Here is a 15837-nt window from a genome sequence, read left to right as displayed (position 1 = left end):
GGAAGACCTAGGACACGCTGGAGAGACTATGTCTCCCGGCTGGCCTGGGAACGCCTCTGTGTCCCCCCAGAAGAGCTGGAGGAAGTGTCTAGGGAGAGGGAAGTCTGGGGTTCTCTGCTTAGACTGCTGCCCCCGCGACCCGGCCCCGGATAAGCGGAAGAAGATGGATGGATGGATATTGTTGAACTACGCTTGAAACGCAATCAGCAGCGATAGCGAACTCATTTCACTATATTACTTATATATATTTCTTTTTCCTCCTTTATATGTGAGCCCTGTCTGAGAGATGGTTTCTGAGTGCTGTCTGAGAGGTGCGCACGCGTGAAGACGGTGCTCATGGAGCACGGGAGCATTGAATGGATTATTTTGCAACTTTATAGGCCTTGAACAGTTAAATACACTTTTGTGTGTCAAAATGTGTGTCTTTGCAAGTATCCTCATAAACGCGTGTAACAGTGTATTGAATCCGGGCAGCTCTTAAAGTGACAGCAGTCTAATGTTCCTGCTGTCTGTCATTCATGTTAATCAAACAATAAAATAGAGAAAATCTCTCTATGCCCTTGACTAAATCACTATTGCAACTTTAATAAACAGAAATGTATATTTAATTTACACAGTGAAGAGTAATCAGTGTATTTATACATTTGATTGCTTTGTACAATGTGTGTAACATTTATTATTTATTTGTTCTACTGTAGTTTTTGTCTTGTAATTAGTTTCTTGTCAGTTAACTTCTCTTCAGTGAGCTTGAGTTTTTTGGTGATGCTGACAGAGATGTTAAGAATTATGAAATTTCTATCGTAACACCAATTTAGATTTTTGAAGACCATATTTAAAGTAAAAATAACTAGGCCTATATTGTGATATTGTTACTGTCAAATAAAATTACTCATTGTGATATAAGCTTTTGGTCATATTGCCTACCCCTTATTAGAGCCCTATAAATATTCTAATATTACAGTTTCTTAAATGTTTGTTAATTTAGTCCCTCACTTGTAGAATTTGTTTCATCATCTTTTATGTGAAATTTTGGTTCTCAGCACTGCATAATGCAGCTGAAGACTATTTTGACTATTATTGAACTATTATGATTTTGACTGCACAGAGAAACAAAAATTATTAAAATAAAAAGGTCCTGTCTAAGGATGTCACTGATTTATCGATGATCGATTAATTGTGAGATAGAGATGAAGGCTGTGTGTAACGGTGACCATATATAAATGCATCATAATTCATTCATAATGTACAAATTATGCCTTTAATGTGATTTAAACTTTAAAAGTACATTAAAATAGAACATGGAAAGCAATAGAAATGTAGTAACTCCAGGGACAACAGATGAAAAATAGCCTTTTGGCTAATTCTTGTGCATTTACAGTAATGTTAATTAATGTACACTATCCCTGTCAAATAAATAAATAAATAAATAAATAAAATAAAGAGGCGTGTTCAGTGGTCATTAAAATGATCTCAAATGTATGGCACGCTCTCTTCATTTTATCAAATGATCATAATCGCATCTATTCATTTTATAATCCTGCTACTAGCATTTTATTCAAACTAGAAAGCGTGTTGTTGTTGTTGTTTTGAGTGGCATTTGCACATCCAATCATACCAGTGACTGCGCCGCTGCAATAAACACATTTTGCAGCATTAAGGTTAACTATTAATTGATCAAGCAATGTGGAGTTTTGCCTAAGGACGGAAAAGTTGCAGATTTCACCTGGGTTCAAATTAGTCAGATTTGCCGTGATGACCACCAGAAAGCTGCTGAGTTTGAAAGCATCTTTGGTGTGAGCTGTACTTTGACAGTGGATCTGCTTTTGCAAGTGTGAATTATACCTTCATTTATTGTGGTTAACAAAACCCTTACTTCCAATCATTCTGTGGTGTTTTTGGTCATTTGGCCTCATAATTCACAGACATGCAAAAATGTGTTTGAGAAAGATATAGTATGTATTTCAGCTGTTCTTTGATCACATACAATTGAGGGGTTTGTTCTCAGGAGTCCTTTATTAACCTGAGCAGCACCAGTGGGAAGTATTTGTGTAATAGTTGATGTGTGGGTAGATCATGGGCGTTTGGCTACATTCTAGGTTCCAGTGCGTCTCGCAAAGCAGCTAATCTTGCTGGCCATCTGGTGTGTAATGCAGTGCAACCTCTGCACCTATACACTTAATCTCACTTGCACAAGTACATACATAAACCAATGACTCAAAGAGATCCTGCCAAGTGTACCAGTGTCTCATCAAATGCAGATGATGCCAGGTCGATTTTCCCTCGACATGTAGGCATAAATACACATTTTCAGAATCAGAATCAGAATGAGCTTTATTGCCAGGTATGTTCACACATACGAGGAATTAGTTTTTGTGACAGAGGCTCCGCAGAGCAACATAACAGCGACAGAACAAAAAACACAATAGGAATAAAAAATACAAAAAAATGCAAATAGGTGGGTAAGGAATGACAATATACAAATTGACAATGTATGGCAGGTATATTACAATGAGCATTTATGTATGTACATGTATATTATGTGCAAAAAATTTAAGTGTACGCTAAGTATGTATGTTAGATAAATAAGTGTAGTGTATATAAATATAAATAGTGTGGTGTGTTCCACAGCTATTATCAGCTGTTCATAAGATGGATTGCCTGAGGGAAGAAACTGTTCCTGTGTCTGGTCGTTCTGGTGTTCAGAGCTCTGTAGCGTCGACCAGATGGCAACAGTTCAAAGAGGGAGTGTGCTGGATGTGAGGGGTCCAGAGTGATTTTGCCAGCCCTTTTGCTCACTCTGGATAAGCACAGTTCTTGAATAGAAGGGAGGGTTGTACCGATGAGTCGCTCAGCAGTCCGGACTACCCTCTGTAGCCTTCTGAGGTCAGATTTAGAAGCTGAGCTGAACCAGACAGTTACTGAAGTGCAGAGGATGGATTCGATGATGGTGGAGTAGAACTGTTTCAGCAGCTCCTGTGGCAGGTTAAATTTTGTGCGTAGTGCTGGAAGATAAGACCCTTTTGTAGGATTTATTAATGCATGAAATGAGCAGATTAATGGTCATGACCTCTGCCATGTGAGAGAATTCATCTGCATCCAGTGAGAGAATAAAATGATTACTAATCTGAACTGCATTGCTTGCTACTAGCTAGTTAACAAACATTAATTTTAAAGGTTTGAGGTCAGTAGGTTTTTTTTTTTAAGATGTTAAATGTTTTTTAAGTTTCTAATGCTCACCAAAGCTGCAGTCATTTTATTTGATCAAAAGCACCTTAAATCAGTAATATTGTAAAATATTGCAGTTACAAATAACCATGTTCCTTTTTAATGTATTTTAAAATATTATTTGCGTTGAGCTATATTGTTTTTTAATTTGTTACATTTTCATGGTCCTTAGGTATGTTGATGGTCCAGTTCCTTTTCCAAGTGACCAGACTTACAATTTCCACCTAGTGGAAAATAAAATAAGGCCCCCCCAAAGAAGACTTTGCATTAATGGAGAGAGCCAAGTCATATCTAGGGTCCTAGAACTTTGCAAAATTTGTTTGCCTTTGCTTTCTGTTGCACAAAGCTCACTGATGCATACACTTGGTTTCTCTTGTATATGCAAAGATGCATCAAATCTGAAGTTTAGAGGTAGCATTTTGTGCTGCTTAATGATTATGTATTCCTGTTTTACAGAAATCAGGCAATGAGGAAGAAGCTTATTCTGTATTTCAAAAGAAGAAATCATGCTCGCAAACAGTGGGTAAGTAATAGCACTCAAATGAACAGATAAAAACACACAGCAGGATGGCATCATTGCAGCTCGCAGTGCCTGAATATTGGGCACATTTGTTTATTCAGTACTAGGCCAACAAGGATAGCCTTCCATAGGATCCCAGTGAGGATCTTAATGTTAGGAAAGTGTGTAGTTATTGAATAGTGGGGTGATTAAAAAACTAGATCGGAACTGTAAGATTTTAGTAATTACTTTCATTCTAATGTTTCCTCTCTTGGTGAATTCACTGCAGCATATCATTTTAATACTTTTATATTCACCCTTTATGTTCTGACTTGTGTGTTCAGGAGCAGAAATTCTGCCAGCGCTACGACCAGCTAATGGAGGCCTGGGAGAAGAAAGTTGAGCGCATCGAGAATAACCCACGCCGCAGAGCCAAAGAGAGCAAAGTGCGGGAGTATTACGAAAAACAGTTTCCTGAGATCCGCAAACAGAGGGAGCTGCAGGAGCGCATGCAGAAGTGAGTGGCCCTGTGCTGTTGTGAACTTCGGAGACATCTGCATGATCGTGTGGTTTCATAAGTGTATTTAAATCTGTATTTATATGTGTTTCTCTACAGTAGAGTGGCTCAGCGAGGTGGGGGTTTGGCCTCAGCAGCCCGCAGCGAACATGAGGTTTCTGAGATCATCGATGGCATCTCGGAGCAAGAGGTAGGGGTGCTGTTGGCATTAATGCATTGTTTCCTGTACTGCTTTTCAGTCCCACATCTACATGGAAGAGTGCACCATGGAAGAGCACATTTTACCATGTTGTGAGCTTGAAAAACACTGTAGCATGAATTAATGTCAAGAAACATCTCTTCATATTGTGTTTTGCATTCAAAACATTAATTATTGAATGATTAACTCACATACAGTGAACTTTTAATGAATCAGCTCACAAGTTAGCCATCTGAATCTGAATCATTCACTGAATGAACTTTGTGAGTATTTGTGGAATCATTATCACCAACTGTTTGTTTATATGACAACATACAGTTAGTCATTTTTTGGCTTATAAAATATCAGTCAAATCGTATATTATACACCACCTTTTATATATTTCGAGTTAGTAAGATTTCTTTTAAGAAATAATTTTATTTAGCATGGATGCATTAAATTAAGTGACAGCAAAAAAATATTTTACAAAATACTATCAAAATCAAACAAATGCATCCTTGATGAGTATAAGAGAGTTCTTTCAGAAACATTGTAAAAGTCTCACCAAACATGGACAGTTGTGTATATGTTACCAAAACTGCTATAACAATTCTGGAGAAAAACGTTGCTAGACTCAATAGATAAGTCTACTCCTGAATGTAAAAGGATTGTTTATGTGTCTGTCTGGAAAAAGTGCACAAATATCAAAGTGGCTTCACAACTAATGGTCTCTTACACAACAAGTGGGGTTTTGTGGCTGATGCACTTCCTAAACACAGACATAAGATTCAGTGGCCACATATTTGCTGACTGTCTCTGCCATGCTTTTGGCATTACTGTTTCTCGGTTTCTTGTCGCATATTTATTTTCATTTCATGTTTTGTGACTGCATCTTCCTCTCTCTCCCTCTCTCTCTCTCTTTCACTGCAGAACTCAGAAAAGCAGATGCGTCAGTTAGCTGTGATTCCTCCCATGCTGTTTGATGCCGAGCAGCAGAGAATAAAGTTCATCAACATGAATGGGCTGATGGACGATCCCATGAAGGTCTACAAAGACAGACAGGTCATGAACATGTGGAGTGAACAGGAGAAGGACACTTTCCGTGAGAAGTACGTTCTGTCCTCTTTAGATTGATGTGCATGTTGATTTTGCATGAAGGAATGAGGAGTTATGAAATTGGTTCTAAAATGTATCAGCGTGTGGTTTAGAAACGCTCTCCTGGTTTTCGAGAGCTCAGCAGTTTGTGTGCATGTGGTGGTGTTTGATTGGTGGCTAGTGGTGCAGCACTAGGTGAAACGTGAACTTCTGAAACCTACATCTCTGTGCTGATGCTGATGTAAGCACGACTGCTTGAGTTCACGTCTCCAGTCCTCTACAGGCAAAATAAAACGATCATGCAACTGAAATAAACATGCAGTTTTAGAATGACCACAGGCTCTTAAGCTTAAAAAGTGCTTTCAGACAGCGGTTAGGCAAACATTTTAGATTCAAGATCATAATAAATAATCCTGAGTACAAAATGTAAGATGAAAAGAACAAAATGTAATGTATTAAGGAAACATTAGCAATATTTCGCCAACAAAAAGCTACATTTGCCTGTTGATAGTAGTCAATTTCAAACAAAACAGCTTTCTATTGGTCAACATTTTAAATTGTCACATAGAATTCCCAGCTGCATAGATTCCTATTGAAATGACTGGATTTTACCTGCAAATACTTTAGAGGGTTGAAATGATTTATTAGCGCTTCTCTGATGGCAAATTTTGGTTGATTATGTCAGCATCGATTTTGTACATAATTTGAATAGGTCACAACAGGTCAACATGTCAGCTGTGTGAACGCACTTAACTTTAACCAAAAAGGATGCTAGAGAAAATTAGTTTTTTCGAGCAGTGGTGTCTTGTTGCCAAAGAAATTCACTTTGACTGGTTTACCACCTGTAAATACGACAGGTGTAAATACGAAAAAAAAATTTATTTAGTTAAATAAAAGCTTTTTTGGTGTTTTGCTAAATAAGAAATACACTTCAGTGCATCACTACTAAAACTGTGTCATATTGGTTTGAGTGGCAGATGCTTTGTAAAGTTCTGGACCATGACGCAGAGGTCAGCGGCAATAGGAAGTGAGAGAGAGATGTTGTCTAGTCTAGTTTTTAAGCATGAGCTAATGAGGAACCTTACCAGAGAAATCAACACACTCTAAAGAAATCAGCTTCACAGAAGTCACCTAAAGACGATCATACAGCATTTGAACATTGTGTTTGCTCTGTATAACAGCTCCTCCTCTCCCTCATTGCAGGTTTATCCAGCACCCAAAAAACTTTGCCCTGATAGCCTCCTTTCTGGAGAGAAAGGTATACACCTGCGTCTTTATTAATACCATCCTCTTCATCGCATTGTTTGCCCTGCAGGCGGTGTGCATGAAAATGATCAGAGTGTATGAGCAGAACGAGGAAGGTTTGAAGTGCTTTGTGTGTGTGTGTGTGTATGTCTGCTCACAGACAGTGGCTGAGTGTGTCCTGTTCTACTACCTGACTAAGAAGAATGAGAACTACAAGAACATTGTTCGCAGGAGCTACCGTCGCCGAGGCAGGAGCCAGGTGAGCTTGAGACTACATCTCCCAGCATGCCCTTTGACATTTTAATGCTGCGTTTCATTTAAAGTTGAGTGTGAGATATTCCTACTTGGAAAATGTTGTATAAAGAAACAAAGCCAGTGCTGTAATTTATTTTGAGGTGAGTGATTATCAACAGAGAAGAAAATTTAATATTTTTTTATACATTATCAACAGGCTTATTATTGTGTAATGTTGCAAAATGAAATGCTGATATGTTGTTTGCTTAAAGTCCAGCCATTTTGCATGTCATCTCCAACATCTCTGCAAAATCAGTAGTAAGCTTCCGCAAGCGTTGAAATTGAAAGTCCTGCATCAAGTGGTGTCCTATTGCTCTTTCCAAGTAGAAAGCTGCAATTCCGACTTTCCGAGTTGAATGGAATGCAGCATAAGATCTGAAAACTTTCAAGGATGTTGACAATGGCATTGTGCTACATTAAATGATATTAACATTGTTTATTTGCTTGTGGATCTGTCCCCTCATTTACAGCACATACCTCATGATTATAGTGTTTAAAGTTGTGGTGTGATTTTGGCTTTTCTTTTTAATGGGAGTGTGTTATTAAAAATAAATCAGCATAATTCTAATGAGTATCACAGGCACACTCCTCAAAGTGAGCTCAAACCATATGAAGTAATTATCTAGCTCTGTGCCCTGTTGGAGTCTGCAGTGATTCTTTCCTGATCTTACACACTCATTAATTTCTGTATGTGTGTGAGGATGATCACGCACACAGAGAGAGTCACGGAACTGTTGCATCGTGAATGTATGAAATGTCTTTGTTTTGTTTTAAAGCACGAGAGCATGAGGTGAAGTTGTTAGAAAGAGATCTCTGTGTGTGTGTGTGTGTGTGCGCTGCCTGCAATAATAGCAGGCTCAATAAAAGCTGATAGAATAATGAGCCCAGAGCCCAAACACATTTGTTTTACTGGTCTTTTGCTGCTGGAGCGGTTCTGCTCAGGTCATTAAATATCGCCTGATCTTAATGGGTTCGCATTAAAACGCTCTTAGCCAGTGCCACAAACACAGAAAACGAGGGATACAGTGGGATGAGCCTGACGGGTGAAAGAAAGCATGAACAAAAGGGAGACAGAAAAACAGAAAGCCTGTTACTGTTTGGATGAGTGCATCTGTATACGTGTGTTTAACTGTGCATGAATAACTGAGTGTGTGTGTGTGTGTGTCTGTGTGTGCGCGCGCATGCAGACATGTTTAATTTTACCGTTTCAGAGTAGAAAAAACATTACAATTATTTTGGAATCAGTTGGTTTGCATGGAAGAAACTTTTTGCTGAAAGTGAATCCTGTATTGTGACTATCCTCGTATGTGTGTGCGTAAGGTTATACGAGGTGCCGTCTGTCAAACTGAAAAGCTCTGAGGCAGAATCGGAGCATGGAGATGTTGAGATTCCTGCACTCTTTCACTTCATTGATCTGTCCATCGTCTGTCCCCTCAGATTCTGTCTGTGTCCCCCTCCCCCTTCATCCTTCTGTCATCCATTTTTCCCTCTTGTAGTAGTTGTAGTGGAGCATACTCTCTCTTTCCTGACAAAATCAGATGGTTTATGGTGCCTCATAATTCAAAATAGACTTCTTATGTGAAGGAAACCCCAGATACATAGAAGTGAGGCCTGGGTGATAGGACCACCACCTATTATTATTATTATTATTATTATTTTTGCCCCTTACAAAGAAACTTATAGAACAATGTCCTGGTTCTAGGGCATCATAGATAAACTTGAGCTTGTGTATGCAGGTGTTTTTTTTTTTTTTTTTTACAACTTAATCAGGATTGTGCATTTATTCCAGCAGATGAGAGATGTGTTGTTGTTGTTGTTGTTTTTTTTACTGGTTTTAATTTGCTGTTTTTTGATTGGCTGCATTCACAGAATAATCAACAGGCACAGCAACAGGTGAACCGCAACAATCAGGAAGAGAAAGACGAGAAGGAGAAAGAAAAGGAGGGAGACCATGAGGAGGACAAAGCAGAGGGAGATGAGAAAGAGGACGGCATGAAGTGAGTATCTTTCTCTCTTTTACTCGCCTTATCTCCTTCTCATCTCACACCCATCCATCAGCTGTGTTTTCCTTGCATCTTCTCTCATCAAATCATTTGAACCTGTGGCTTTACAGCTTGTTTTTCTCTGTGATTCAGCTTAAACAGCAAAGGCACAGTTATGTAACTGGCAGGTGGAAAAAGTATTCTGCTGACTTGCCACTCAATGCTAGTGCTTAAGTTCTCTGATTCAGAGCACCTTTAAGCAGTTTGGATTTTAAAGACTTTAGGATAGAACTGTGGTCATGATACCGAAATTGTAGTTGTCAATACCAGATTTTTTTTTTTTTTTGCCACAGTAATTTCTACTGTTTTTCTAGTAATCAATAAAGTAAACTTTAATACAAAAACAAGTTAAATATACTGAATGTAAAAATGTGTATATAAAATACTGAATTAAAATATATTTTATATACATTTTAAATCAATATTGTAGGTGGTTGGGGGGGGGGGGGGGTTTATACACATTTAAATTAATATTAAAATTATGAACAGCAAAAAAAGACTGTGTTTCTCTTTTTCTTTTTAGTATGGTTATTTGATGAATATTATCAGCATAATAGACTGGTCCATGTGGGAACACAGCATTTAGATTTCACTGAACAATGGCTGTGCACAGATTCTGGTTCTCTATGATTTCAGCCTAATTTAGTGAGTTGTTAGTTTCTGTCACTCACAGGTGCACACTATATTAAAATACTCTAGGGAAGTACAGGTAACAGTGTATTAATCTAAACTAAACCTGTGCAGTCAGCAGTACTGCAGGGTGTGATTAGAGCACATTAGCACTGGCCCGAATACACAGGCCTCAGTATACGCCCCAGCATGGCCAGCTATACATTAAATGAGTGCATTAAGCAAAGTCTGTGCGTTTCTCTGACTTCTCCCCCATGATTCTCACAACCTGCGGGCACAGCTGCTGCTCCTATATTTAGTACTGTATCTGCAAGATGGATAAGGTGCAGGTAAGATAAATGAGGGTCTGCTTATGCCACAGCCACTTCATGATGCTGTGCTGTACATCTGAAAGGGAATACACTAGCTAGTGAGCCAGCATTTGCACAGTGTTTTCACATTCATATAGGGCTTTTTTAGGTTGTGTGTGTTATCGGTTATCTATCTCTCTGTCTGTCTGTCTCATAATCAAACATGATGTATGAGTAATTTTGCTGTGATAAGAGCTTGTTTCGACTATGATAATGATATTTTTTTGTTCTTGCAGAGATGACACCTCTGGTGAGGATGGAGAGGAGAAAGAGCCTCCTGTAACCGCTAAAGGCAGGCGGACCGCAAACAGCCGCGGTCACCGGAAAGGACGAGTCACTCGCTCTATGACCAACGAGCAGGAAGAGAACACTTCACCACTAAGCAGTGAGCTGGGTAAGCAAACACTTGCATACCATTTACTTTTTTTTTGTGGGTCTCTGAGGTCATGTTCAAATGAGTTCTTTGTTTTACTCTGCAAATTAACCATGCACAACCTTTATTGTATAACATTGTCCCACTTATAGTTTTATAACTTCCCTTTTCTGATTTCCCTAAATCTGAGGACATTTTAACTGCAATATCAACAGAACAAGAATGATCCTAATAATGAAATGCTGTACAAATACTTTGATGGTTGAGTAGAAACCATCTGTCCCCTGAGTGTCACAGTGTTCCCTGGTTTTACGATGAGAAGGCAATTCATTTTCTGAAATGCACTTTTTCATGATGTTTAGCGCTCATCTAGCTTGGCTTAGAGTGTTCTTGAACTTATGTTGATTGTGCTTCAGTTACAAACATCCCCTATACTTCAGCATGAGGGTCAAAACAGTGCCTGTGGCAGCTCTTGGACTTTTACTAATGTCACAAGAGCTTGAGTCATTTTCAGTCACTTCACCTTGAGTTTCTGTCTTTGCCTGTTTGTGCTTTTTGTTTGGTTTAGTTTTAAGTAATTTAAGTATGGATATGAATTTGCAACTAGGGTTGCACCAATATGATTTATTTTTTACCGATACTGATTTTAACAAACAACTATTGGCCAATTTGATGCCGACATTGGTCAGTTGCATAAAACAGGGCTTAAAAAAAAAAAAAAAAAAAAAAGATTGGTTCACTATGAGCAGAATCAGTATTTGAAAGTTTCTGTTCCTGCATTCCTCTTCGAGTAGAAAACATTCCGGGTTAAGAACATTATTTTTTTTTACTTTTTCTTTGCCAATAATAAATAATAATAATAATAAAGTACTCAAAGAAAATCATAAAGACAGTCTTGAATGATCTCTCTTAGTCATAGCCAATACAGCATCATCTTTTATAGATTTACAAGACCAAATGTATTAAACAAAAGACAAAAATGTCAATGCAATAAAATCGTAAACAAAAAAAGTTTCAAGATATGTACAAATGTTTCAGCATGGATAAAAAAATGCTACTCCTATAAGTGTTAATTTTGAGAGACAAAAACAAAATTTTGTTAGTTGAGGAATAATGTTGGCTAAAATAATGGTAAATAAAAGCAAAATTACCATCACAATTAGGCTATGTAAGTTCCCTTCTCTCCAAAGCAAATCTTCTAAAGTTGTATTTAAGCTAAATATAAGCGTCTAGCCAAAACAAATTAATTTTAAAAGAAAACTGAACCCTACCTCTCTCATTATGCACGAATCCAAATGTTTACATATTAGCGAAGTATCTGGATGCTAACCTGTTATTTATTAGGTAAACTATAGGCTTCATTCTTCATTTGCATTATCGACATAAAACATCATCCTTCACACTGAGCGGCACAGACTGTACTACTACAGACTATTTAAATTGAGCAATGCAACGTTTTATGTTTCTTTAACTGTATTTTATTTTGATAAGGAACAGAGTGCAATGTCAAATTCGCAAAAATTTGTTGTATGTGCGTGTGAGGGACCGACGCGATCACGCATTGTTTTCCCAACTGTTACTCCCTAATTTATGGTCATACCAACGCTGGTTTGTCATACAGATAGATGCAAAACATCATTCAATACTGTAAAGCTTTTGTAAAATAAAGAAAACTGCTTTCTGCCTCTTGTTTTTGTCTGTGAACTTCAGAGTGTGTTATAATTATCCAAAACTCATTTTTTTTGTACCAGTCAGATGTGTCAGATTTAGGCCCAATCGCAATTCTTATTTATACTCCTTCATAACTTCACCAATTTCTTATTATTGGGGGAGGGGGCTAGACCTTTTTTTTTTACGAACATTTCTTTGAATAACATGGCCGTAAATATGAACACACGATTGAATGTAACATAAAACAAATTATTACTCTTCATTAAAATCTTTATTAATGCCAATAATGCTTACATTTATGGGTCTTATTGTTCACTCGTGCAGCTGTGTTGCCCCTGTTTCAGGTTTATGCTGAGATAATTCATACCCCTTCGTTTGTAGTGTGGTCCCTGAAAATCTTCATTTAAGGGGCTATCTGGCCCTTCCCCTTACCCCTCCCACTCCAACCAAAAGAGAATGGAGACACCCCTAACCCTTCACATGAACACGCAAAACAGGGTTAGGGGAATGGGGAAGGGCTAAGGTGTAGAAATGGGATTGGGCGTTAATTGCTTATTTATACAGGTGCATCTCAATAAATTAGAATGTTGTGGAAAAGTTAATTTATTTAGTAATTCAACTCAAATTGTGAAACTTGTGTATTAAATTCAGTGCACACAGACTGAAGTAGTTAAAGTCTTTGGTTCTTTTAATTGTGATGATATTGGCTCATATTTAACAAAAGGCCACCAATTCACTATTTCAACAAATTAGAATATGGTGACATGGCAATAAACTAATCAACTCAAAACACCTGCAAAGGTTTCCTGAGCCTTCAAAATGGTCTCTCAGTTTGTTTCACTTGGCTACACAAGCATGGGGAAGACTGCTGATCTGACAGTTGACCAGAAGACAATCATTGACAGCCGTCACAAGGAGGGTAAGCCACAAACATTCATTGGTAAAGAAGCTGGCTGCTCAAAGAGTGCTGTATCTAAACATGTTAACATAAAGTTGAGTGGAAGGAAAAAGTGTGGAAGAAAAAGATGCACAACCAACCGAGAGAACCGCAGCTTTATGAGGATTGTCAAGCAAAATTAATTCAAGAATTTGAGTGAACTTCATATGGAATGGAATGAGGCTGGGGTCAAGGCATATAGACGTGTATTTGGCTACAGTTGCCGCATTCCTCTTGTTAAGCCACTCCTGAACCACAGACAACATCAAGAGGCGTCTTACCTGGGCTAAGGAGAAGAAGAACTGGACTGTTGCCCAGTGGTCCAAAGTCCTCTTTTCAGATGAGAGCAAGTTTTATATTTCACTTGGAAACCAAGGTCCTAGAGTCTGGAGGGAAGAGTGGAGAAGCTCATAGCCCAGGTTGCTTGAAGTGTTAAGTAAGTTTCCACAATCTGTGATGATTTGGGGTGCAATGTCATCTGCTGGTGTTGGTCCATTGTGTTTTTAAAAAAAAACAAAGTCACTGTACCCGTTTACCAAAAAATTTTGGAGCACTTAATGCTTCCTTCTGTTGACCAGCTTTTTGAAGATGCTGATTTCATTTTCCTGCAGGATTTGGCACCTGCCCACACTGCCAAAAGCACCAAAAGTTGGTTAAATGACCATGCTGTTGGTGTGCTTGACTTGCCAGCAAACTCACCAGACCTGAACCCCACAAAGAATCTTTGGGGTATTGTCAAGAGGAAAATGAGAAACAAGAGACCAAAAAATGCAGATGAGCAGAAGGCCACTGTCAAAGAAACCTTGGGCTTCCAGACCATCTCAGCAGTGCCACAAACTGATCACCTCCATGCCACACTGAATTGAGGCAGTAATTAAAGCAAAAGGAGGCCCTACCCAGTATTGAGTACACGTACAGGAAATGAACATACTTTACAGAAGGCCAACAATTCACAACAATTCACTAAAATTGTTTTTTTTTTGTCTTATGAAGTATTCTAATTTGTTGAGATTGAATTGGTGGGTTTTTGTTAAATGTGAGCCAAAATCATCACAATTAAAAGAACCAAAGATTTAAACTACTTCGGTCTGTGTGCATTGCATTTAATACAAGAGTTTCACAATTTGAGTTGAATTACTGAAATAAATGAAATTTTCCACAACATTCTAATTTATTTAGATGCACCTGTATATGTAACTATTTTATTGAAACAGTTTTGGAGATTTTGATCTCTTCTATTTGTGTAGATAGAAGCTGCACTTAGAAACCGGAACCGAAAACTGCAACCTGGGTTGTTACCAAGATGGACGCTGAATGTCATTATAGAGACTTCGTTATTATTTCACGTTATATGACATTCTTCTTCTCTCTACATTTTAGCTAATCTGGAGATGAATGAAAGTTCTCGCTGGACTGAAGAGGAGATGGAGACCGCAAAGAAAGGTCAGAACCCATGTTTGGTATTTTGTGACTACTGCATTTATTGAATAGACTGTATTCTCAGTCAGTGTTGGATGTAAAGCATTTATTAAGTAACGCGTTACTGTAATTAGATTACATATCTACTGAAAAAGTAAGGGATTACCATATTTTCACTATAAGGCGCACTTAAAAGCCTTTGATTAACTCAAAAAACGATAGTGTGCCTTATAATCCGGAGCACCTTATATATGGATCAAGCCACTCTGTCAAAATGTTGACATTCCCTTTAGCACAGCTCCATCTAGTGGATGCATAACGGAAACCCAGTCAAATGTTTGAATGCAGTATCTTCTATTCTATGCGCCTTATAATCCGGTGCGCCCTATATATGGAAACAGTTCTAAAAAAGGCCATTCATTGAAGGTGTGCCTTATAATCCGGTGCGCCTTATAGTGAGGAAAATACGGTACTGCAAATTTTTTTGTAATTTAATTAGTTATAAAGTACATGCGTTACATGCAGTAAATAATTTCACCAGTTCTAAAATCAATATTGAATTTGAAATTTAAATTTACGATCTAAAGATAAAACAGACCTGCCAACATGTATGCATTTTTCGTACTCTGCATGCATTTTGACCCATAAGTACGGTTGTACGATTCGCTGCTCTCTAGGTACGCATTTTGTTGCTTCTCGCATTTCGCCGATTTCTGTTTCTACGCAATCTATGACGCTGATTCTGCCGCTGATCCACAGTGTGTAAGTGGAGTGAAAAGCTTTCGGCCAGTCAGAGCGGTGCATGTTAACCCGCCGCCCACCTGCCCCTCCTATCCACAAGCTTAGTTGGCAGAAAAGTGGGGGAATGGCTTGAAATCTAGAAGGTTTTAGACATGCCAGGTGCTGATTAACGTAAGATAAATGTAACAAATAGGCTATGTTTAGCCTAATTGAATTTATGAACATTAAAAATGACCTTGACATCATAACAAGCAGTCCAGCTGTGACGAGCTCAGTTCAGTTCACGCGTTCATGTAGGCTGACATGTAAGGGTGGCGCTGCCAAAAAACGCACCTAAAAGCTGTCACAAAGAACCGGCAAAAGTAATGATTATGAATATTTTATATTTTATGAATATAATTATTAATAAACAAGTGTTTTCTGTATCAATGTCGTGTCGACTGCAAAGATAAAGTTGACGATGCTGTCTCGATGCTGACGATGCAGTAGTGAACGCGCCAGAGAAATGCGGAATGGATTAACGTTACATTAGCAGAGAGTAGTCTGTTTTCTTTTTCGTTTTGAATTTTTCTGTTCAACCCTCTTGAGTCGGTTAATGCGTATTCGTATTATGAGTCATTT

The 15837-nt window shown here is 38.2% G+C and overlaps 1 protein-coding gene across 3 annotated transcripts in view; it reads left to right on the top strand.

Moving 5' to 3' along the window:
- ncor2 (nuclear receptor corepressor 2) overlaps positions 1 to 15837 on the top strand; it is a 144274-nt gene that overhangs the window by 81754 nt on the left and 46683 nt on the right. For all 3 annotated transcript variants that reach the window (XM_059503402.1, XM_059503403.1, XM_059503401.1), the window contains exons 9-17: positions 3682 to 3748; positions 4069 to 4241; positions 4341 to 4431; positions 5350 to 5528; positions 6718 to 6772; positions 6920 to 7018; positions 8923 to 9050; positions 10312 to 10469; positions 14437 to 14499. In XM_059503402.1, the coding sequence (XP_059359385.1) occupies positions 3682 to 3748; positions 4069 to 4241; positions 4341 to 4431; positions 5350 to 5528; positions 6718 to 6772; positions 6920 to 7018; positions 8923 to 9050; positions 10312 to 10469; positions 14437 to 14499 (1013 nt within the window). The remainder of the gene's footprint in view (positions 1 to 3681; positions 3749 to 4068; positions 4242 to 4340; positions 4432 to 5349; positions 5529 to 6717; positions 6773 to 6919; positions 7019 to 8922; positions 9051 to 10311; positions 10470 to 14436; positions 14500 to 15837) is intronic.

Source organism: Carassius carassius, chromosome 21 (assembly GCF_963082965.1).
Source record: "Carassius carassius chromosome 21, fCarCar2.1, whole genome shotgun sequence".
NCBI lineage: Eukaryota > Metazoa > Chordata > Actinopteri > Cypriniformes > Cyprinidae > Carassius > Carassius carassius.
Note: the sequence above shows the minus strand (reverse complement) of the source record. Positions and strands in the feature narration are given on the sequence as shown.